Raw genomic sequence first — 26,196 nt, 5'->3', positions numbered from 1 at the left:
CAGAGTTTAAAATCGTCGAATTGGTTTTCAAATGCGATCGAAAATAGTTCTGAAATAGCTAAAACTGAAACCAACAAATTTTTGTGAAATTAAGAAGAACTAATGCATGGAGCTATTTCACTATGTTTTAAACTTTGTATTGCAAAGTCGCAAAGCCACATTCAAAACATTGAATAAATTTACTGCAACCAGACATTAGTGTATCTTCTCTATAAAACATTTCGTATGCGACTTCTTCCATTCCTAAAGTCTTGTTGTCGTGTAGGAACAATGTGTATATTACATAAGTGGATATTGACCACGATTCCGAAATACTGATCGGTCTGTCATTTCATATTACTTTAATTAAAATTGAAGGAGTACGATAGTACAAAATATCATTCTAATAGATCTTTAGTAGTTCTTTACGAATAGTTTATTCCCATCTTTCAACATCCCTGAAATTCGTTCGCGGGCCGGATTGAATGTTGCATTTGGACCGCGGGTCGAACTTTGCCGACCGCTGTACTAGAGGAAATATTCAGCAAAGCAAGCTCCAATGTGCACATTTCAGTTAAATAACTTGCCTGAAACAGATTTACTACATTCTTCTATCCTTCTACATCATTTTAAAAGTTCATGTAGAGCAAAAACTTCCATATCCATCTCACCAATACGACAACAGAAACAATTTGTTTAATTTAAAATAAATAGTGCCTATTACTACTACTATTTACTAGCTATCTAATTTTCCTTTTTCAACCACCTCCCCATCCCTAACTTTGTTTTACAATAAAATAACACTACCTGTGTATATTTGCATGCAAAGGCTTCTTTTATCTTTATTGGAAATCGGCACTAACTGCTGAGCAAACAGTTTTTTTGCCGCTCTTTCTTCCGTTTATTTCTCACGAGCAAACGTGCCAGACAAACGCAAATTCAATTTCCGTCATACCACAGATTTATTTGCTGAAACAACATTGGCGGAAAAAATTAAGCGCAAAGTATTTACTCAAAATATCATTCGCCTCCCACACGATCCGCTGAAATCGGTTGTCGTTTTTCTATGCCGGAATTTCCCCGTTGTACTGCCCAATCGTTTCCACGTTCAATTGTTTAATCGACGAAAAACCGAAGAAAAGGAACAGCGCGCCGGTCGGTAGTACCGACATGCTCGACGAGGTGGAAAGCTTTTCTATCTCGTGAGTAGCACTCGTTTTGGGGGACCGTTCGATTTCCCTAGGCACTGATACCGGGATACCGGCACGAATTCATCGGACAGAGTATGGAACAAGACCTCGAAGGTGTACAAAAAAGCGATTGTGTTAACCGTCCACCACGTTTTCCGGTGTTTTTTCCTCCTTTTTTGCTGCCTGCTCAAACAACTGAAGATGTGAAGATATATTGAGCAAGGAAAGTGAAGGGATCAAAATATAAGCTTATGCAGCAATTTTTCCGATATTTCGCGGATGGCACGTTCGTCATGATAAAAGCGGTCCTTCTATTGTGCTGTTTCTTCGGCGTCTCGCGCAATGCGATCCCCATGGCCGGACGGCAACTATAATAGGAACCTGAGCACATTGGAACAAAGGTGAAATAATCGTGCAGGACAGATATCCTTATTGAACTATTCCGTCGTTTGGCATTGGTTCAATAGTCCACCTAAACCGCGCCGAACGCACGGGTTGCAGAGAAAGCAATTTCGTCGTCATACCCATTGGGTATACTTACCCGCTTTATAGCGCCAAAACCAAAAAAGGGGATTTTTGCTATTGTTGTTGATTAAGTTTACTTCACTTATTGCTGTCTACGAATTACCAGCCGTAGAAAATCATCATCTAGATTACATTTCACGCTGATACGGTTCTGATTGTTAAACAATTGATAGCGTCCATCGGCTTCCTTCCAAATGCTTTCGCTATTCGGGTTTGAATTGATAGACGAGCTTGAAACTTCAATTCATCAGATGAACTGGACCGCAACGAGAGCGACCACGTGGTGCAAAAATAATCATTACACCGTTGTGATTGAGCATGCCCATTAAACAAGGTTTAAGTACCGAACAAAAGCGTCGTGAACAACCAAACGGCACATTCAATCGACAATGCATAAGAAGTCGTCAAGATTTCGTTTGAGGAACACAAATCCAGCATTTTCTTTTTGGCACAAGTGGCCCGAAAAGAATTTATGAATTAAAATCAGTCTAGGTTGTTTATTGAAAATTATTATTATAATTGGTCAAATGTATTGCAATACAATAAGTACTTGTAACGATGTCTCAAAAAATCAAATAAGAACAGCACAAATATTTTCTTGAAAAATAAATATGCTACAAAAGTTTTCTTACTTGCTGTGCCAATTCCATTTCTATTTTCAAGCCAGCTTCACATGTTCTACCTTGAGTGGCTTCTCTTTAGTATTTGGACGGTTTTGGACGTTTTTAACAGTTTTTAAAAGAACTATTCATTTTCATCCTATCATTCTCGTTACTTAAGCCAAATTCTTAGTACAGTTAATATAAATTCTCCCTCCAGCATATAATACAAGCCGGCTCGAACCTTTCAACGAGTAAGCGAAAACGCATCCATCAAGCACACGCCATTGGGCTGTAGTGGTGCAAGGTGGCAATGCGCATACACACTGCACATACACACGCACACATAGAACGCCCAGACGTATTCCGATTGCCTGCCGGCGCTAGTGTGCGTGATATCGTGCCTGTCACAGTGATTCGCGTTGTCCCGTTTGCCGTACGTAGTTGCGAGTGTGTTTTCCCTCAGAACCGCTCGCTAGTTTTGTATTATCTTTGTTTTGAGCTACACACGCTTCCCCACACTTCTCTCATTACTCCCGAAAATAGTAGTTTTTTCAACACCATTCACAACGCGGCACACTGGAAAATTAAGGCCGACCCACCATCCTTCAGCGCTTTCCGGTGAGCAGATCGGTGCATTTTTCGGCATTTTTTCAAGTTTTCGGTGTCTCGCTACCTGCGGCGCGCGTGGTGTGACGACGGTCTGTGTGGTGGTCGATTTTCTCTGATTCGTTTCGATTTTTCGCCACCGTACACGGTTGCTTCTGCTGCACCCGCGACACAGACGGCTTCTACCGGGTCGGCTGGTGGCATCCGGCAAGAAAAGTGATTTGTAATCGGGTGTTGCTGGACCTACGAAACGCAATCATATTAATATCGAAGCAAGTGTGACACATTCGGGGGGTGCAAGTGTTTTTGGACTGAACATTCGATCGCTTGTTTCGTGACCGCGGGAGGAAAGTGCGTGTATGTGTGTGTATATTGATCTGGAAGTTTTTCCCATGCCTGCTACGCCGTGGTTCGATGCTGCGTCGCGAACATATCAAGGCGGATTTTATCCCGTCAAGCCTGCGGTGGTGCGTCCGGTCGTGAAGAAAGCAGGCCACGAGAGGGGGACAGCGGTACTGAAAGATTATCTTTGGAACTGCCTGTGTGACAGAAAACCGGTGCGTGCGCTTAGCCTGCAGCTCAATTGACCCCCCCTGAAGATGTTGGTGGAAAATGGCTAACAAGCCAGCAGAAAGAAAAGTGCAAAGTTGCCACCCCAGAACTCATTACGACCAAAGGCAGATTCATTGCGCTTCTAAAATTCGGCACATGCACCACCACCAAACCCCGTGCGGCCATTTCTTGGGTGAAATATTTCGTGCGCGCTTGTGTGTGGTGGAAACCGCAAAAAGAATCGTTCTCGCTCACTCTCGCGCACACGGCCCAAGCGTGGATTTCGTTCTCTTGCTCACTTTCACATTCCCGCAAACGCGCACACACGCACACACACACATACAGGCATGGCAGTCAGCGTTGACTTTGCATGAAGTAGTACTGGCCCCCGGGTTCTCGAGACGCAAAGAATCGCGTTTCGGCTTCTTTCCTACTACGCGTTTTCGTGCTGCGGGATTTTGCTGTGTTCGATTCCCTTTCGCGTCAGTAAAAAAACGCTGAATCGTTGAATGATGAACTGTACGACGGGTGGAGTGGGGGTAGTCAGGGTGGAGCGAGGGGACACTGGTGACTGACGGTGGCGGTCGTAGCAGTGCGCTCTGGTGATGTAGTTTACGGGGTGATAAATGTTTTGTTTCCATTGCGGCCGCGTTCCTTCGCTCTATGGTGTTGCCCGCAAAGCAAAGCGTTTGACGTTTCCATGGTGTGTTTGCAAGTGTATGCGCTCGCGCGTGCTTGTGTACGTGTGTGTGTGTGTGCGGTACGCACGCGGATAGTGCGATCGATTGGATTTTCCACCCTCTTTCGCCGGTGTGGTGTGTATACGGTTGCAAGAACAAAAAAAAATAGGAGGAAAAACTCCCATCTCCACGTAGCAGCAGTGTCCTTCCCTGTGCATTGGAAAGGACGCGGCCTCTCGCGCACCGCATTCGTTTCTTCTGGTAAGTGCATCATCTCCCATCGCTTCATTCTTTCATTTCCTGGCATGTCATTTTCTTCTTGTCTCGATAAACAGACGCAAAAGTCCCCGCGTAGCAACACAATCACCGCTCGCGTGCTGCTGGGCGTCCATTCATTCTAGGGAGCGTGATTTTGCACACCAGCCACACCAGAGGCTTCGGTGGCTAAAAGTGAGCACTTTCGATAGTGAAAAAGAAGCAAAACAACACATCGGGCTGTTCGGGGAGGGAAAGCAGAGAAAACGGGATAGGGAAATCAATCACAGAGAACCACAACACACGGCGGTACGCTTACAATCACCCCTTTTCGTGTCAATCTCCTCCGCCCCAAGCGGATGTGACGTGTGCTGGTACTCTGGTGCTGCTGCTGCTGCGATTCAAACAGAGCAGAGCAGCGACCGTATGTGTTTGTATGCACAGCAGCGCTCACTACACAGCGGCCGCTCTACACACACAAACATATTCGGAACGAAATCAGTTCTTGCGGTCCTTTTGCTCCGTTCATTCGCAGTTTCCTTCTTTCTTCGCGTCAGTACAGGCATCTTACGTATTCGATGCTTCAATGAAAGGGGTACCTCACCCTTGAGAAGAGGGCACACGGCGGCGACGACGACGATGGTGATGATGATGATGATGATGATGCACGGCGACGTAAGAATCGCTCGAACCGGCAGCATCATCCGTCCCCCCGAAAAGAGAGCGTACACACTAGTGTGACAGTTTGCTTCAGCATCGCGCGCACTCTCTCGCCCGGTGTGATGGTTTCTGCTGCCGCAATTGGGATGGTTTAACTGCTCCCGATTTTACTACCCCGAAACTACCATCCCAAACCGGGGTTGGCACTACCGAACAGAGCACCGCTCACTGTAAAATGTCGCCTCACGGCGGCTGCGGGCTGATACTGACCGGAAGGAATGTGACCGGTTTGGGAAAGTCGCGCTCTCCCAGCGTGTCCACAACGCCCTGGTGCACGTCGGTTTGGTTCGTTCTTTTGTGTCTTTCCTTCACTGCACTATAATGTGTATTACACTTTATCTCGCGTGTGCGCGCGCTCGCTGCGGTCACATTGGGCAGTCCGATGCTTTCCCTTCGCACACGGTGCCAAAAGCATGCATGCATAACATGGCAGCACGGGGAGAAGGGATGGGTTTCTGTGCTATGTTATCGTCCAACCGTTATCGAGCCTAGTGCACTAAACCCCTCATCGTGCGGTGTTTGTTGGCCGTTGCTTCCAAATTGCTGCAAACATTTAAATATTCTTCTTCTTGTGGGGCGGAAATTGGCTGATAATGCGACACACGTGTACGGTGGACTTCTGGCAGGTGAAGGGAAATCAATCGTGCAATGCATCTGGTCTTTATTTAGAAACGGCTGAAGCCCATTCTAGCCACCGAATCTTCAAAGTGCATTTTTGAGGTCCTTGCGTGCACATTTTGGCAAAGCTTCACGAATTTGGGTGTGCACTGGTGTACGACTCCGAGCGCAAAAGTGTGCCATGGAGACATTTATAGTCGATAATTTTCTCCATTTCCCCCCTCTGGCCGGTAGGGCAAAAATAATATCGGGGAGCAATCGATACACACACACACACGCGCCAAGGTACGGGGTCGGAAACAGGTTGCAACCAGGCACAAACGATGACACATTTCTTTGTGACAACACAAAACGCGTTTGCTTGTTGTGTGGTGGTGGAAAACACCATTCAGTGTGTGTATTGATTTTAGAAGCCTCATTCGGAAGCCTTCAGCGGTGCTATGTATTGCGCTCCCTTCGCACCAATGTGGAGCGGAGGAAGAGGCGCCCGTATCCGCCCCTTGTAGGGCTTCCCTTAGCGCGACAAACGGAGAGGCTTCCTTGCGGCGGATGAGCGAGGAGAGGAGGGTTGCTTTTCTCCAGCCATACCATATCCGGCTCATAATGCCATAAGCTGCTGTGCAGAGATGCACCTCTACATGATGATGATGGTGACGGGTGGGGAGCCTTCTTCCAGTATGGTATGAGAGGGAGAGGGAGAGAGAGAGAGAGGCTTGGTCATCGATTGGAAAAACGGGACGACGTGTCTGTGTGACCAAATCCAGAAGCCTGTAACGGGCGAAACCAGCTAACCGGACACCGACCGGGAGGAGGAGGTAGTACGGCACAGCAGCAGAGATATTTATGTCGGTGTGTGGTGCTGTTGCAGTACTGCGAACGTAAGGCGATAAGAGGATTTATTCCCAACGCTTTTTTTTTGTTTTGTTTTTGTTACTTGCAACAGTCGGTGGGCCACTGGTCGACTCGTATCTTCAGTTGCCTTCATTTGCTGCTGCTGGTTCTGCTACTGATGGTGGTGGTGGTGGTGCTGTGTACTGGCCATTGTCATCACAATCTTGGACCGGGCAGCGTGTGATGGATGCCGTTGTCTCGCGTTGAGGCTTGATCCACTTTTACGAAAGAAATCTTTCGCGTCCGATATCAGCAGAAGACACACCACCAACCGAGCCTACCTCCCCTGGTGGTCGGTTTTCTTCATTACAATCGTCACATTTCTTCTGCGCCGACTGTAGGGCAGCATGCTGAAGTGCAACGATGCACATGTGCATGTGTGCTTGCTTTTATGCATTGCCTTTGTTTCTTCCGTCGATTGGGACTGCCTTTTCTTACAAGCAATTTAAAAAACAACTACTAAAAGAACAACTAAGCGATACGCCACTTGGGATCGGGAGAGAAGTCTCGTGCTTATCGCGCCACGCATGACGGATGTCCACTTTTCCGATTTGACCGCAGCGAGTTGTGTTTAAGCCTCTGTGGCTGTGGTGGGGAGTAATTGATTAAAAAATGAACAATTCTTTTTATTTATGAGTATATCGCTTTTAAATGTATTAAATTCATTCAACAAGAAAAATCAAAAGTGTAGCAGTATACAATGCTGACCGTTTACTTGTATGTGCAATTTGAATATTTTGACACTCTTTTTTTTATACACGGTCGTAGATAAGGTTAGCGACCTGCCGCCCTGTTTACAAAAGCCATTATCATGTCCACCACCAGTTGCTGCTGCCGTCTGCTTGTTATCAACAAAATGTGATCGATAAGTTCCCGAACATGTAAAACCAAACCGATGACATATGTTCTCCCTAACTGCGTCAACTGCGTAGGAAGTAGTGTGTATCGTGACGGATGGGGTGATGTTGCTGCCGGTTTACTCCCAGCTGTTTACAGCAATAGGAACGTTGTTATCTATTTTTTCCCCTGGTGTTGTAAAATACTATGCAACAACAGTATGTTGGCATTACTTTCATACTATTACTGACCTCATCCTTTTCGATTTGGTTGAGTTTTTAGTTATTTATATTATATTTGAAATAACAATGAAGGTGTTATTTTTTCTGTATTTTTCGAATGTGGCCAAAATACAGTAGGTTTTGATAGCTGCGATGAAAGTTTAGTTAGCCACGACGGTAGGGTGCCATTGCTGATTAATTTGCAGGTAATTTCACCCCCACACAACTCACCACATAAATAAAAATTGGGAGATTCATTGATCCTTTTTTTCCTCGAAAATAGCCAAATTTCCATTTTGTTTGTCATTTTTTAAAGTTTAAGTTATTAACTGGGATACATCTCAGGTAGAGAGCATTAAATCAGAATAAACTAAATTAAATTATTTATTTTAGAAAAGATTTTCGATAACTTCAAGTTCTTCCACCACGCGTTTCACACTTTTGACTGAAATTTCTTTATATTTAAAATGAAATGAAATATTTAAAATTATCTAAATCACTCTTATTTTTTCGTAAATAGAAGTGTTCAACAAAGCATTAAGTTTTGCCGAGCCTTTTTCGTTATTTTTTGCTGTATCGAATTTTCGCCCGCTGCAAGAGTTCGATGGAGATCGAGATTGCAATAAAGCTTCTTCTCGTTGTTTCCCCACTACCGCCAAGAGGGGTGGATCCATCCAATGATGTTGCATTTGTGTTTTGTTTTGCTTTCTACTTCCTTTTACGACGATCATCGTTGTTTTGGAGGGAGTAATCATCATTTTGAGCCCTTCTCTCTGCTGCCACCAATCATTAATATTTAGATGGATGCAGTTTTTATCCTGTAATGGTTAGGTTTACATACATCTCGAATTGATACTTTAATCAAAATAACCTGGCAGTAAAATGGTTGCTGTATACAACTAAATCGTGTAATTTATTGTCTTTTGTTGGTAAAGTGAAAAATACTAGGAAGAGACGCAATTTATTGAAAAGAGCCTGCTTAAGAACCTATATCAATAGCCCAACCCCCATTTTTTGTGCTTCTGCGTTGGTAGCTTCGGCAATGTATGATCATTTGTCGCAATCATGTTCTTTTCGTCTCTCACGCCAAATATGTTCCCTTGTGTCTGTCTTTTTTTGCATTGTTTTTGTTCCCGTTGCCTTTTCTCGAATAACTTATTTCGCGTGTTTGCTTTTGCGGTCGTGATGCTGTGTATCGCCTCTCCTCGACTGTACCACCCATCATGGATGGGATATTCGATTCTCCCGGTTTTGTTTTTTACGCGATTCTTTGGTTCGGTTTAGTTCATGTAACGGTATTAACTTGATACCGGCTCAGCCACGAAAGCCGCTACACTTGCTGCGTTTTCGTTTCTCCGTTGCGATCTGTGCGTGTATTAGTGTTGTTGTGAGTATGTGTGCGTTTTTTTTTGCTGTAGCATAAAACGCACATTCCGCCGTAATACCATGTGTGTTTGCTATGGGTCCAGGCGATCGACCAGCCAGCAGCAATGCCAAACGCAAAACGGTTGGTTGGTTCTCAGCTCTATCTCACATAACTTAACAGATCCCTACCTATGCTGTCCGCTGCACTGCCCAGGTTTGCAGTGGGATAAAAAAGAAGCTTCAAATTGTGGTCCAGGACAGGCTGCGCTTGCACACCGCCACTATTCCCACCAGCCCATTCTCCCCAAACGCGTTTTATTGCTCCATAGCTATGGAAGGCACTTGGCGACATATGTGCGTTTCGTTGTCTGATGAACGCGAACGCGAAATAACGGCAGTAAGCAGCAGCGGCAGCAGCAAGCAGTATTGGATTTAGAAACAAGTAGAGAAAAGCACGCAAAATTCTATTCGAACAACAAGCTGTGTGATGCTCATAGCGAACATTTATGGGCGCTTGTGGTTGCGTTATACTTTTATTGCAAATATTTGCTCACAAATGATGTAGATAGTAGTGTTGTTCCCCTGTAACGTTTGCGTTCGAACAGCACCCACCGTTGGTTATGTATAAGGTAACTAAAATCCAACACAATTTATTTAATCCCGCACAGCAATTGCTGCTTCTTCTCGTTATGTAAGACAGAGCGGTTATGCTGAGCTTTTGGTGTTATACTTTATGTTAATGCGACTCTTCTACAATGCTGTGCCGTAACGCTCAATGTACAAAATTACGGTAAGAGTTTACGGGTCAACATTGCTACATTGATGAAATCCTTTTGATTGGGATCCATCGGTAACCGCCGATCTGAATTTTGAAGCACATCAAAGCAGTGGCAGTGAAATGGGCTTTGCCATTTAAGCTTGTATACAAAATCTTCCGGGATTCTTCCTACACCATGTTCAGCATCACGTGGCCGGTCCTTCCGGGAAGAGCACGTGAAAAACTTTTAAAAAGTATGTTGAATGATTACACATCACTGTTCAGATATCGAATGATGAAACTAAGCCCATCCCTGAAGCTGATGTTTTGTTCGACAGTTCTTCACGACAACACATCTAGATTGCGATTCGATTCTCGCCAGACTGATCAAATACAATCGATTCAAAAGTACACATTCTGCTCTTTCAACTAATAATCCCTTTAGATAAAGAGGATTTGTTTGTGTTCATCATAGTTTTGCACCCATATCATGTAGCGTATAAAATTTCCAGAAACATTTGCCGTGAAAAAAGCGTTTGCTCTCCACTCGGCTGAGAGGGGAGGGGTAGTATTTACTGAACGAATTTTATGATCTCGTCGATTGTTATCCGTCCGCCAAATCGATTGCACGTTTCCTCTTCCTGTTTACCCAATCCGGAGCGTATTAATTCTCCGTACGTACTTTCGCCGTAGCAGCGAGGTCCAGGCAATGCTGTTCGTTTCCCCGCTTACAGCAATTTAGTGCAATAGGTTCCTGCCGTGCCAATGTTTGCTTGAAGTTGATTGATGTTTTAATGTGTTGTAGATTAGATACTAATCCAAATTTTATCCTGTTCCTTCCTATTTTGACACGTACTTTTCTTTCCGTTTTCTTCCAGACGAATTAACCCTCGATCCATCCCAAACAAGACCATCAACGGTTTGTGGCCGCCATCCTGAATATCAGCCCCCCCGGTGTTGTTGGTGGTAGTGTGGTGGTAGTGGAAGTGCTTAGACCCTGCTTAAGACCGTCAAAAACCACCCGTTAGATATACCTGCTTACCAAAAACACACAAAAAATGAACATGCAACGAAACAGTGCACACACATACACAAACTTAAACAAAGCGTATTTGTTACTGTGCAATTAACCACCTGAAAGTGAAACCATCTCAAGAAACACTAGCGAGAAACAGTGTGTAAAGGGAATACACAACTTTACCCACTGTCAAACTCCTTCCCGTCGTATAGGCTAGGGAGAAATCGACTGGCAAAATAAAACAGAGCCACTAAGAAACATCACGCTGCAAAGGTTCTCAAAAGCCTACGGGCAGCAGAGAGACTTACCAGTTACGACGCGAAAGTAGAATGTGATAGCTTCGTGGTAAAATGTGGGCAGGATGGATAAGAATTTAATATTCATCTCGTATCGCCGCATAATTGAATCTTTATCCATTTAGTTTTGCCCGACATGTGCCGTTGCTGTGTGTGTGTTTTTTTTTCACTTTACCCAACAACCTTGCTAAATTTCTTCTTCTTGCGTAATGACATGTGTTGTATACACGATGATACCCTCCATTTGGTTCGCTACCCACCGAAGGCAACATGCGCTTGTGCTCTTCCTTTTTAAATCACGCATCACCCGCACATTATATCCTCACCGAACCCGCATAAGAACAACCGTCTTAACGGCACGGCAGCTTAACGAAAACTTTTCCTTCCGGACAAACTGTTTGCCATTAAACCCAATTTTGATGCAATTTATCAATCCCGTCTCCCTCTTATTTCTACTTTAACTTCGGTTTATTGGCGGTTTTACCTAAGCGTAGTGTGGTACTACTACGTACTGGAAGGGAGTTTTGCTTGGTGTAAATGGATTTTACGACTAAGAAGTATGCGCGCTCGGTCGACTTTTTTTCGCTTACGGAAATGTAGAGTATTTTCTTCACGGTGCGTACAACTAGATATTATTAGGAAGAAATCTTAAAATTTAACGTATAACATTAATGTAAAATAACATTTATCCCTTCATTCAACATTCCTATGATTGCTGAGAGTTTTTCTTTAAATTATTCTTTCGTTTAAACAATTTAAGGTGTGCTACCGCGAGCTGGCGCCTTGTTGTAAGATATTATTTTTATTGATAAAGTTCAAGTCGATCGCCATTTTCCCCCCTAGCGGGATAATTGAATCTGATGTAGGTGATGATTTTAGAGCGCAATTTTCCGCATCATCAGATTTTCCCCTAGATTTTGAGCGAGATGAGGGCAAATGTCACTGACCGTGTAATGGCGGCATTAATGGGTCTGGAGTTTTCCAAAGATGGAAAAAATCACCTAGATTTGAGTTTTTTTTCCTCTCTAGCAGAATGACTCCTTCTATAAGCCCATTTCAACGTATTTCAAGGCAAAAGGCGAATGAATGTCAAGAAAGTAACAACAACATCGGGAGAAAAAAGTGACTTGAAACTTTTTAACCCATCCTTTTGATTTGATAGACGAGAAGAAACGAGAATCTCGTCTAAATCGGGAAAGCCGCCACTCTTTTCTTCTGTTTAGGCATAAGCTAAAGCCATCAGTGTCTCCAGACCTTTTTTCAGATGGATTGGAGTGGAAAACCATGGAGCCGAGATTTACTTTTAATTTATTTAATCTATCTTGGGCGATGACAACGTTGCGCCAACCTCCCCAAAAGACTTACGAACTCTTCCGGAATGTTTTAAAGGACATTTTGCTTTTTGTGCGTTACTTTGTCAAGCCGTTCGAGTTACGCACGAAACACGTTGCGTATGGATGGTGTGTGTGTGTGTGCTTTGGGCGTGATGTTAAAAGGCAGGACCTGATTCAAGATGATGTTGCCTGTCGGTTGTGTAACAAGAAGTGTGCCAAGCTATGAAAAAAAGAATGAAGCCGCTTTTGCCTATTTTCTGGAGGATGTTTTTAATTAATCAACTTTGGTTCCCCCCTTTTTGGTGCTTTTTATCGTTGTTGGGTATTTTTTTGTTGTTACCGTAAGGCTGTTGATAATAATTTTTCTCGTTTGATGTGTAACTAAAGCAGAAAATTGACTGCACCATTATCAATGTTCATACCACCCAAAGGAGAAACGATTTATTGTTTTTGTTGCGTAATGCGCAGGATAGAATAAGCGGTGTCGTTGCACGGCCTTGTTATGTAATACAACCAATCTTTATTACACTCTCGTAACGTGGTGCATTTTTACGCGCATCGCCACTTAATATTCGCATCTGTTCAGTTCTCCAGCGTACCAGATTCCCTTTTCGCATCAGAACAACGGCATACAACGGCGTATAAAACGGATCCTGTAATTCCCACTACCTAGTGACTGCGCTCAACCCATAACCCAGTGAGAACGCTTTATTATATCCAGTGTACCCGTGTGCTTAAAATCAGTCAAAATAACCACCTTCGAGGCAAGCATCATTGAATCCTTCAACGAAATGGAGGACGCAAAAATGGTCAAGATCGGGGACATCAACCTGTCCGACGATCCGGCAGTCACCCTCACCATTCGGCTCATCATGCAGGGAAAGGTAGGTTCTTTCAACTGTTTGTTTAACGACTTCACTGACATGGGTGTGGTATTTTCGGGGCATATAGACTGAAAATAAATTACTTTAAATAGCTATAAACTTCAAGCTTGCAGCACTAGTGATGGGTAAAGTTGGCAAAAATCCGGAGTCGACTCCAATCCGACTCCGTTATTTTCGGGAAGGTAGGTCCGCTCATCCGGAGACATCCAGGGTCGTCCAGAATCGTCCAGAGTCGCCCGGAGTTGTTCGGATTCAGAGTCGTATCGGAGTATCCCGGAGTCGTCCGGAGTCGGCTGGAGTCGGTCGTTAAAATAAAGACCTGTACGAGAAAGGGACGCGCTAAGGGAAAGACGAAAAAAGCACAACGAAATAAAATGCCAACAATGCAATGATTACAAGCACAATGCACCGAACGGCTCCAGTTAACTCATACCGACGCCGATTCCTGTGGACTCTGGACGACTTTGAATGACTCCGACTCCGGTTGTGTTAGATCGAATCTTGTAGTATATCGCCGCTCCAATTAAACCGTTAATCTAACAGCGCGCTGCAGAGTGAACCAAACATATTAGTTGTTAGATTAACACAACGATGCAATGCGCTGAAAATGGAATAGCTAGTTTAATTGTACCATGGGTTGCTTGAATATCATTAAATGGCCGGATATGTATTGCCATACTGGTATATATGCAAACAAAAAATGATTGAGAAAAGTCATCCTTCGTAGATTACATACACCTTCTCCATGGAACGTGCTGGAAAGAAGCAACAAGGATAAGATCGGTAAAGAGAGGAGACGCATGGCACCGAAATCCTTAAGCGCGCGTGGCTGAGTATGCACGCCGCGCGCGTTCTTTTCATTTAGCAGCTGTGGAGATTTTGCCATGTAGGCAGAAAGAAGACTCTTTAATTATACAACACTTGAAGCAATGGTTCGGCAAAGGGATGGAGGCTGCATGGTGTACGCAACCGACCCAACACCGAGCACCAGAGGGAAATCGCCTCGTTTCGCGTGTCTTCTGTACACGTTGTTCTTGTCGTCGCACTCTTGTCATTTCCCTGCCACGAGTCGTGGCAGTAACTCCCGTTGCTTGAAAGTGTTCTTCACGATTTCCGTACCACTCAGGGCGAGAGTGTCGGGAAGGGAGGACAGAAAATGCCTGTCTCGTGGTCGTCTCTCATGATGGATATGTTTTATACATAGTCTGCAATAATAACGGATGACGCCGGGGTATGGTGCGAGATGCAGCAGCGATTCTCGAATCCGCCATGCTGTTTCTGGTCATACACCGTATATATACGAGTGTGTGAGTGTATTTGTAAGCAGGAGAAGGAGGAGGAGAAAGGGGGTCTGAGGCCCTTAGTTCTGTGGGCGTTGCTCCTATCATCAGGTTCATCATTTTCATGATCACCGTCGAGCGTTCACCACCATCAAAAGGATTCTTTTCCGGGCCTTTTTTTTTGCTACTTTTCCTGTAGTCCCAATCCCCCTCTCCGGGGGTGACTTCGGAACGTGTGTAGGGGAACTATAAAAAGCAAGGACGATATCCAACGAAACATCAGGTTCGGGAGCCTGGGAGCTGAGGACACTACACACAAAGGAGCAATAGAAATAGGACAGAGTGCAGAGCGTCAGAGCAGCCTAGGAACGAGAGAGAGAGAGAGTGAAATGTCTGCTTCCCACACTTTCAAATCCACTCGCTCACGTTCCGACATGGGACTTGAAGAGCGACTGCCGTAGATGGGAGGAGGATATCATTGCTCAAGAGTTTATGCATGTTTGAAAGGTAAAAATCCCGAAGCACACAAGAAGGGTCTTTTCGCTCGGTTGTTACCATGCGAAAGGACAAGAGACGGGTGGCGGTTACACGATGATTATGATGTGAGTTGAGTTCCCCGTTAGTAATGAAAGTCAGCAGGTTGGCTTATGCATTGAACAAGTAAAATTTCGGGTATTTTCATTAACTACACACGTTTGGATCAGTATGTTTCATGTATTTAATAATTGAGTTTCTTTAATTTGCAAATAATACTCTTTTCATAATGGATATTGACAAAGTATGGTTTATTCTAATGATATTATTCTTCTTTTTGGCGTAACGCCCTGCGCAGACATGCCGGCCTGTACATACTTGTACAGACCACACAGCCGGATATAGTACGTCCTTGTTATGAAGGGGCGATCCATTTTACGCCTGAACCCAAGACGGACATGTTGTTAAGTCATGCGAGTTGATGACTGTATCACGACACCAACCTTCTAATGATATTATTAACCTTTGTTTTAGTAGCATATCTAAACTACAATGATTAATAGCGCCTATTTCCGTTACATTGTAGTTTCTAATGCACTAATAATTACACCACCAAAAAGGAAGCTCATTTCAACATGCAAGCGTTAGTAATTACTCATTGTTTGGTGCTATAAACATCATATGTCCACCGGAGTACACTGATCAAAAAATAAAAACATGAAAATAGAAAAATCCAATCAATAGGCAATAGTTGTCTAGTTCCTTTATCTTGTGTGTTTACTTTCGTCGAAATAGTATTCACCAAGGTGTGGCCAAATCCGGCTAACAACAATAACAACAACAACAACACTATTTGCGTGTGTTGCAATCACCGCGGTGAAAATGCCAAATACATGTGCTTAGAGTTGGGTTGCTTCTAAAATTAAATCTAAGGACTATTCCGTTAATTAGTCGTGTGTCGAAAAAAAACAGCACACTCACACGGCAGAAGAAAGATCATTCCCGCTACCGTGTGCTGCGCGCTGTTTAGATGCTGTTGTGTCTCGGTCTCTCGGTATCTCGTGGTTGTTCGAGATGACTGATGCCAGTTCACACTACTTCGGTTCGTGAGCGCAACGGCAATGATCGCGCCTGTGCAGCATGTGGCTTTTATTTCATTGCTTATGAAAAATGTAGTATATCATGCCAGGTATATGTGTGTATTGGTCCTCACAGCTTGGGGGAATGGCACTGTCTGGTTTCATTTGCGGTCTGATCAGTCTGCCTCCTAGCGGCTCGTCTCATGAACTGTACTGCTCTCCTGCTCGCTGTAACTCTGAGCGGGGAGTGAAATGGTGGTCCAATGCGGGCAGAAGGGGGGAATGTGTTTCAACTTTTTGGATGAGCTGTCCGACTCGGTGACGTTGGATTAATACGTCCTTTGGATTAAATGTAGAGATAATTTTACAAGGTGCACGGCGAACCGTTCCAACTATTAAAGCACGTCTAGACATGCCAGCCAGGCGGGAAGACTTGTGGTGGTGAACCCTATGCAGAATGCACTTCTGGTTATGCACGCATCACCTTTAAGAGCGACAGGCGGAAGAAAGCAGTGGCAACAACAAACACGACGCTCCACGGGGAGGAGTGGAGTGTCGTTATGGTTTTAATGTTAGGCTGTTCATTTCGAGCTAGAATCTTTTGTTGCTGCGCTGTGCTGCATTGCCACATCAAATGCCACTTTATCTCCACATTTCCTTGTGCCGCGACGCGGTCACTGAATTCTAATTAGCTGCAAGCGGAATTCAGTCCAACAGAGGAATGTGTTGATCATTTGGCCCGCGGTGTGTGGTAGGCGGCGCCGTCTCATCTCTTGTGCTAGGGCGATGCGACAAGTTCCTGAGAAAATGTGAAGCTCATTTCGCCAAATGGTTAGGAGATTTTTGGCGCACGATGAGAGTTGACTGTAGCAGACACCGGTCTACTGCGCCCTGTCCCCACAACTAACTGATGCAAGCTGCGCACTGTTATGATGGTGAAAGTTTGTGTCAAGGTGATCGTGAGCTGTGTGATTTATGGTTAATTAAATTAATTGAATTGCACGCCAGCTAGAATTAGTGTGTGCCGTTTCATATCCCGCTCCGTTGGTGGTTGGTGGTCAAGTAATGCAGTTGTTTTGTGTTGGCAAATTGTGAAACTGTATTCTTTCATTGTCTTTCGGGAGTTCATTGAACAGCATGATCAGTGTTCTTGGTTACTTATTTTATGAAAATATGTTAAAAAATCCTCACACTATTGTTTTGGAACAATTTTTATGCATCATTCACAATGGCAATTGAAATTGTCCTTAGAGGCTATTGTTAGGCCATCATTTGTGCCACTGAACAACACACCTGTCGTCACCACAGATTACAGCATAATGTTACTAAAAAAATCAGACAGAGCTGTCAGAAACAAGCATATCTGTTGCTACGCCGTCATGAAGCTGCCGTTCGCAGATGTTTCCATTTCTTATGCGTGTAGTACACGTGCAATGGACAAGCATGTGGTTACATGAACTAAAAGGTATACAGTGGCCGGCACATTTTTCCGTGAAAAATGAAGTTATTGTACTGCTTTACTTTTTGAAACATTGCTCGTGATATGCTTAAGTATGCGCAGTACCATAGCATGACAAAAATGAGAAGTTTGCTCCAAGAAAAAATATTTTTTCCAAAATTGATCAAAATCACTGTGCCAAAATAAAGTGCCCACTTTATTCATTCTACAGAAAATATTTTTCTGAACAAATATAACACCCAACTTATAATTTATATGCGTTCCTCTCGCATTCTTCACGTGTTCGAGGACCTTTGACATAATTTATTTTGTTTTATTTGCACGTATTTGGCATTTGTTCTTCCTAGGAGTATTTCAGAGCTTTAACATATTTTGTTTTTCATAATCACGTCATTCTCACCACATTTGCATCAAAATTTGCACACGAAATCTCGATAGGATTAAAGTTAAGTCTAAGTGGGAGCCATTAAAGAAGTTTTATTCGATTTGATTGAAAAAAATAATTCAAAAATTCTTCGTGTATAACTTGAGTCGTCTTCCTGTTGTAACATCAATTTATTTACTAACTCCGTATTTTTCACAGAAAACAGATAAATTCACACAGGATGCTTATATAGGTATTAGCTTTCATTATGCCGTCGATTCAAACCATGCTCCCCACTTCTCGTATAAAAATCCCCTCCCTGGTCATCACATTGCACTCTTCATACATATTGGTTTGTTGGATCGCGTCTAGATATTTTTGAACATCAGTTCTAATTTGGACTCATCTGTCCAAATATCAGTTTTTCAACAATCTAACGATACATCTGCATGTTCTTGATCGTATTGAAGCCAATTGGCTTTGTTAGTCTTGCTGTAGCTCGGGCGAGGAACTTGAAGGACGCCACATCTAACGAGCAGTAAATTACGAAAATTGCAATGTGATAGCTAGGGGGTGTTTATCTTTAGGAGTAGCGGGAAAACTGGTGTGAATCGAAAGTACAACTATGGCTGATACCTTTTTTAACATTCTTCATCAATACTTTGGGATATTTCTTTAAAAAAATGGGGTTTGAAAACTAAAAACATGTTCCTACAGGCTAACATCTCAACACACACAATCAATACAAAAAACATTTCTCAACTAGTATCGTATAAAACACCTTGCATGTCCTCCATGAAGTCTAAATCTTGGTTCCATCGAGAATTTGTGGCAGATTCTATGTGCGAAGGTGGATAAAACTGGTGTCACAAACAAATAATTTTAAATTTTAAGCTCTTGATAACGCTTGAGAAGAACCAGATGCAAAAACAAGATGCAGAACTAGATAAACCTTTAAAAATAGAAAAAAATACGCTAAAGATCCTCGAACATGTAAAGAATGCGAGAGGAACGCATATAAATTATAAGTTTGGTGTTATATTTGTTCAGAAAAATATTTTCTGTAGAATGAATAAAGTGGGCACTTTATTTTGGCACAGTGATTTTGATCAATTTTGGAAAAAATATTTTTTCTTGGAGCAAACTTCTCATTTTTGTCATGCTATGGTACTGCGCATACTTAAGCATATCACGAGCAATGTTTCAAAAAGTAAAGCAGTACAATAACTTCATTTTTCACGGAAAAAATGTAAAAAATGTAAAATTGTAAGTAGTGGCCACTTTATATTGCCGGCCACTGTACGTAAGATCGTGTTCAATGTATCAAGTTTGCTTGTTTTGATTGAAATGCATTCCTGTAATTTTGGAATTTACTGTATTTGTGTTAATTATTACACTGAATTGTAAAGCAAAAAAGATAGATAATAGGGCCCTTTCCGTTTTAAGTTCGTAGGCTGAAATTGAACCTATTAGCTGTTTGCATTGTATAGCAGTTTTTGAGCTGCTATCTAAGTGGGTACGATATACAGGTGGACTTATTCCAAGGTGTATGAAATTAGAAGGTTGAATTTTATAACTTCTGCTTCTGAATGAAGATTGCAAAGGTGTTTTGTGTATTCGTCAAGCCTCCAGAAAGCTTGTTTGAACAAAAAAATTCACATATCCTGTCAAAAAGTGTTTTCAAATTTAGTTATAAAAAAACATGCTATGAGACCACCTGGACCACATACATTTTGGTGCTGGATTCCATCAACAGATCTCTTTAATGCACCTTGGGATAAATGTAAACACCACCTTGTTTTGCCATTTTTCGAGCAGGTACTCAAATCTAATTCTACCTTTGAGGCTACATTAATCTAGACTGAAAATTGCAGGCTAGTTTTGTGTGTGGTTTTGTATAACACTCCATACATGATTTCAATCTCAAAATGTCAAAATCCATACAAAAAACTAACTAGAATCGTGAAGGGCCCCAATATTGTTTTTATCCATCAAAGGATATTTATAGTCCCTATAATGCACATTTTGAGCTCACTGTATTGAGTTCACCCCGTAGGGAGGGATCCGTCTGCTACTGCTGATTCGCACGCCTGCATCAAACGTAGCTAGATTTAATTAAATTGTGTTAACTCCTGGCTGAGCTTGACGACTTTATGACTTTTCACCGTTGACTGATTCCTGTTAAGTAGCGTTTGCATGATGTGTGTGTTTGTGTGTTTGTGCGATGATACACAATTACACCCTTTTCGTTGTCCTAGCCTGGTGGGAGGAGGCCCATAGTGAAGCATCAGTACCCATCATCCCCGCTTACGATACTCACAAGTGTTGGCGCATTTTTACGGTTTCACTCGCAATTGAATTACGGAAAAGCTGGCATGTGATTTTTGCAAAAATCCTTTCCAATTTAAAGGAACGTGTGTGTGTATGCCCTGTTACATTGCACGCCCCCATATCGCGCGTTCTTCCGCCCTCCTCCACCTGGTGATGACTTGTGGGGGGAAAAGGGTGTCATGAAAACTGTGAAACGGGGAAAGCACCAGCGAGCGCGGTACTATTTGAACGTTGGACTCGTTATCGCTTCACTTTGGAGGCAAAATGGTTCAGTTTCACTGGTTACCGGCGTACCGAGAGTGTTGTTTGCCCGTAATTAAATCTAATGTGTCGTGCAAATGGTGTGTAAATTAAAATTGAAAAATTTAATTTCATAATCTAATTACTGCCTTTGTTTGGCATGTTCAGCTCTGCTGCTTGGTAAACTATACGGGGGCTACTTTTGAGGCGGCATTTTTAGCTGTACGCATAACAAATGTGCGGTGTTTTTAAATGATTATTATTCCCCAAAAATGTTGATATTTTTTATATTTTCAATTGTTTATCTATTATTAGAGTATAAATACCGTTGCCAAATTTAATGCAAATTACATTACAGTATGATGTTCCAAACGATATGTTCCAAAACATGCGAATGTGCGTCTCCGTTGTTACGCTTTCTGTAAACGGTGGTTATAACCTTATGCCATGTTGGATTGCTGTATGCTCTCTACACTTCCCAAATGTACTTCGATGTACACTTACATCATACCCCAATGTACAATATTTGTGTTTCGTTGATAAGATTCGTAGACCGACCAGGAGCAATAAATGGGCTCTGGAAAAATGAAGGTAGGATAGTGTGCGGAGATTTGCCCCTTAATTGAATTGGTTTCATTCTTCTCATAATTGAAAAGTTCATTCCGATCGATTTCAAACTAGCAGACCCACGCTGGAGGAAGTACCGAAAAAACAACATTTTGAATCGTTGCTCCTGTTCATGTACAGTGCTGTCTATGCTCTGTACGCTAATACTACGTACTATGTAGTGGTGTATTCCGGGGAAACGTCAAACATAGAAATGCTGGAACTGCTGCTATCATCCGTCTGGTTTTTTTCCTAGTAGTTTCCTTGAACAAATCACCATCAACCTTGTACCACCAGACACCGGTATGTTTGATTAGTAGATACCGTTGCAACTATTTTTTCAATCCAGACGTACGGTAAATGTTAGCATACCAGTATTTGGAACATTTTTGGCAGATACCGTGCAACCAGATAGTTGTTTCTGCAGTTGGTAAGATGTATGGTAATTTATGTTGAAATCTACATGCAAGGCTATGCTGCCCGTTGTAGAAAAAAGAAAACAAATCGAAAGAGAATTCATTTCTATCTCCTTCTCATCGCCTAATGATGTAAAACGAACTCAAAATGTTGATATTATGTAACGATATCATCAAACACAGTGTGCAAACTGCTGCATCGCCTTAGTGTAACGATGAGAAAAATATTTAACCCGTTTCACAAGTTCTGTACGAAGCCGGTTCGTGTTCTATTTCTTGAGCTGGTTTCATTAAGCATTCCCTCCACTATTTGCGATGGATGATGCTTACCGGTTCGAAAACTTTAATGATGATAGGCTCTGCTTTCTCAGAAGGCGTCTTTCCGACACAGGTTCTATTGCCTGACCATAAGAGATGCTTATGTGTTGGCACTAAGGCAAAACACAAAAATACAATCAACTAATTGCTTGCCCCAAGAAAACTGTGGTGCAGGTTAGCAAAGAAAGGACAGGTGATATTGTCTTGCTTTTCAGCTCACATGAGCCATTTTATGTTATTGGAAAACCAGATAATTCTTAGAGAAACGGTATTCTTGAAAAAATTAAATTAAGCGTGTAAACATACAATTCGTTTTTCGTTGTTTTTTTCAATTATCAGATGTTGGATGATACCTTTTTTATATTGAACGATAACGTAAATAAAATCTGTCATTGAGGTTTCGATTTTTTTTTCAAATTATTAGTTCAGTCCACACCAGAAATGATTGTTGGGCTGATGTCTTAAGCAATCAGTTCATGGACTACCATTGTTGTAAACATATACAAAACTATGGCACTCTTACCGCTCATGAGTTGCTAGAACTACCATACCCATAAATCCGGTCGTCTAGGGCACGTTGTTGTTCCACTTATCGTAATCACGCTCCCGAACCATAGTGTGCCCCGCACCAGGTGGAATCGCATAATCCTGTGGCCGTTCAGGGCATGCCGAGCTGCCATCATCATATTACACAAATGAGATACGGATGCGTCTTGCATTGCATCCACTGGACGGTAAATAATTGATGCTACATTGGCTATCCTTGGTAGTACCGTGTGTGCGTGTGTGGGTTTGTGTTGTGTGTGTTGGGGACCAGTTTGTAAGCTTTGTGAGGTCTGTGGGCTCGTAATCGACCATCTCCATTTGCAGACTAGCCCGTTTCCTCTTGGCAACATAACACACTGTAGGCAGAGTCGAGTGCCGTCACGTTATCTTCGAATGTCGAAAGCAGGCAGCACTCGTATCGATTGAAAGCGGTGGCACACACACACCAGCAGTGCTGCGCTCTATGAACCTATTGATCAGCCCGATTAAGAGATCATCGTGTTGAAGATGTGCCCTGCATAGCACGACTCGTGAGAGACGCGGGTAGAAAGAAGGAGCAAGAGAGACTCACAATAGTTTGCTTGTAATCGAAGGAATGTGAGTACTCCTTTGCACGATTTTCCGCTTTTCCTGTCTACAACTTGCATGCCGCCGCGCTACTGATAACGCGAATAACTTGATTTGTTGCGATTGCATCACGGCGTGCGGCTGCTGCGGCGGCGGCCCCCTGGTGTCGTCGTCGGTATATCGGTTCAATGCATCTCCGTTTTGTTGCTGTTTATGTTGATCCTATCGTGTGCTGCTGGAATGGGGGCTGTAGCTCTCCGAATTTGCATCACGTTGAAGCTGGCCTTCCGTAAAAGGAAACAGTACGTGGATGTACAATAATATGCTTGGCAAATGGGGAAAACATTTGACATTTTCTTTCATTGTATGCAGCGCATCAGATGCAGGGAAACTCCCTATATGGTGAGCTGCGATGAATTAGCATCAGATACGATGCTAGAGGGACGTCAATTGCAATTTGTTTCGTGGTTGGAAGTTTCTTCTCTTACTTTGTGTTTGTGTTACGTTCAAAGCGTTTTTCGATCTCTATTATGAAGAAGTGTGTTTTTAATATAGTCATGTTTCCAAACCTTTTTCGTGTGCTCGCATCAACAATTGTGGCTAATGGAAGAGTAGAATACACATATAAGTATTTCTTTTACTAAGTATTTGCTTCTGTTTAAGACTAACGATTTCCGAGAAAAGAAGAAAGTTGGCCAACCACCTTGTGGACAACAGCACGAAATAAAAGAAGTTTAGATAACGATTGTGTCCTGTCATTGCCACAAAAGACTCAGCAAACACAGCGCCATCATCCGCATGTGATAAAGGGAGTGTGGTGGTGATGGCAGCAGAGGCTTAGAGGAGAAATGCTCAAACGGTGTGTGGGAAGCAAAATGTGACAAAAAGAAACCTATGCGCGTGGTTTTCAATTTCCCGGGGACAGCAGCCGGGTGAGCAGAGTTTTTCGGCAAAGGAAAACGCAACAAACAACAGTTGGCCCGGAAGCGAAACACTCCCCGTTTGGAGAGGTGCGCACGCGAGGGATGGATAGCAGGTCTTTCCTTTGCCACGTAGCCAGCACGTAATATCGTGAATAAAGCGAAAGAACACAACAAACATCGCTACCACCTACCCACCATCATCGATAGGAAAGTCAGTCTAGATGGGAATGTGTATGTGTGTGTGGTTGAATCCTGCCTACCTGTGGTACCCATGGTGCCCTAGGCAAGTCCTTTTCTTCACGCGACAGAAACAAATGTGGGTGAATGCTTTTGGCATGGCACACCGAGCGTCGTCGTATGCACAGAGCCGCCCCGAACCTACAAAACGATATTTCTCTCGGTTTACATATCGAAACTTTTTTAATTAACTTTTTCTTATTTTCGCCTCATTGTATGTGTTTTTGTTTCCTTCTTGTTGATTGCTTGTTTTCTCTTTGCCAGTGCGTCGCCAATTTTCGAAATGTCCCTATTGAAAGGAATTTGGTGCTCTCAGCAGCACGAACAGCAACTTTTCTCTGGCTTTGCCACAGCGACAATGATGTTGTTGTGTCTCTTTAAGATCTTTGCAAACGTATTCCCCTTTGTATAGTCGAATTCGGTTTCCCCTAGCACAACACATTTTAACAACATTTAAAGAGTTTTAGCTAAGAGATGTGTGCGGTACTCGAGTTGAAACTGTGTTTGTACAAGTTTTTTCTTCCCCACATTGTTCATTGGTTGGGTTGGGAATTATTTTCACAAATTAGCCATAAGCCGCTTTTCAAACCACAGAAGGAAATCTCATAACGGAGTTTGCCTAGCCGGCGTCCCTCACTATCCATTTTCGTAGGTCAAGAAAATTACACACATTTCGCTTGTGGTTGTAGTTGAACCTTTCATTTTCATTTTAGAATTCGTTTACTGCTGAAGTATACTTGTTAGAACCGAGTCTTTTCATCCTCCACCTTTTTTGCGTGTATACCGGACGGTGTATGTATATGTGCTGTTGGAAGAAAGGCATTGCATGCGCCTTTATTGCATTTTCATGTCGTTTGTGCCGAGAGACCAGAACGAAGCTATTTGCTGGCCTTTTAGCAACCCCACTCAGGGGATGCTGATGCAGCCCCTCTCGCTCCCCCACCTCAGTACTACCTGGGAATAAGAGTTCGCAGCATCATAATCATGGTGGATAATACTTTCTGGTGCTTGGGACTATCTCGTAGTAGTAGTTTGTTTGGTAATGTTTTGACTGAACGGACATTCTGATGGTCAAGCTCTCCGGTCAACCGTATGCGTCCCCGTATGTTGTGCGTTGCTCAACGATGGTAGTTGAGGTATGCACGCGTTTATGTGTGTCAGTGACAGGCTCGGTACGTCATAGAACCAGCTAATCCTGGAATCTCAAATCACACACCCATGATGCAGGCCCGAGATGTCTGCTGAAGTGACGAAAATAACGTCCTCGGAGATGAACGATAGCGGTGTGGTGATGATGGTTTGAAGAAAACCAATTAGGCTGGACTAATTTGTGGTCGAGTTGGAACTTTTTGCGAGTCACTTTCTACTGGAGTTTCAAATACAATCCGTCGTTTACAAAGGCAATAGTGATTGTGGTCGAAGGCTATTAATTGAACTGGATTGTAGGCGTTTCATTTAACAGAAATTGCTCCAATCATCTTGCATTTTCAGAATACTTGTTACAATATTCTAGGAAGGGTAGTCAAAATAGCAAAACATATTTATTGATTGCAGGCTAAAAGTTATTTCTAATTTAAAGGTTTTATTCTGTACCGCTTACATTGTACAGCGATGAAAAGCACTGTGCTCTTGTACAAAATAACGTCATATGGATGGGGGAAATTTTTATCGTGTTTGGTTTGAAACATTCGGATGGAGGCAATGGTCAAGTTATAGAACTTGTTTTTCTCCCTTCCTTTCCAGTGTATCACTCTTGATTTTGATTCAGTTTGTAAACTCATCAGAGCAGGAGGAGGCTTCCTGATCATCCTCCTACCGTGCGACGGCATTTTATTTGTCATCCCCCAGCCATTTTCGATCATGTTCAAACGAAACTTGTTACCATTATTTTCCATGTTCGGAAAAGTTACTTTTGAAAAAAAGGGGGAGAGAATTGTGTAGCATCTCGCACTGTCGCGTCGTCATAATGTCGTCTTTAGAAGGTATACGAAATTGATGTATCTTTTATGCCTTGCTCGAGGCAACC

General features: G+C 42.9%; 1 protein-coding gene across 12 annotated transcripts in view; it reads left to right on the top strand.

The window, feature by feature from the left end:
- LOC120893722 (poly(rC)-binding protein 3) overlaps positions 1–26,196 on the top strand; it is a 134,237-nt gene that overhangs the window by 59,658 nt on the left and 48,383 nt on the right. For 2 of the 12 annotated variants that reach the window (XM_040295784.1, XM_040295783.1), the window contains exons 1-2: positions 2,703–2,914; positions 13,033–13,330. In XM_040295784.1, coding sequence (XP_040151718.1) covers positions 13,238–13,330 — 93 coding nt within the window. In that variant the 5' untranslated portion in view covers positions 2,703–2,914; positions 13,033–13,237. Of the gene's footprint in view, positions 1–2,700; positions 2,915–3,467; positions 3,937–4,197; positions 4,396–10,676; positions 10,718–13,032; positions 13,331–26,196 lie in introns of those variants that run through there. The other 10 variants (XR_005738150.1, XR_005738149.1, XM_040295786.1 and 7 more) reach the window with 8 other exon arrangements.

Source organism: Anopheles arabiensis, chromosome 2 (genome assembly GCF_016920715.1).
Source record: "Anopheles arabiensis isolate DONGOLA chromosome 2, AaraD3, whole genome shotgun sequence".
NCBI classification, from domain to species: Eukaryota; Metazoa; Arthropoda; class Insecta; order Diptera; family Culicidae; genus Anopheles; species Anopheles arabiensis.
This window is presented reverse-complemented; position numbering and strand designations above follow the sequence as displayed.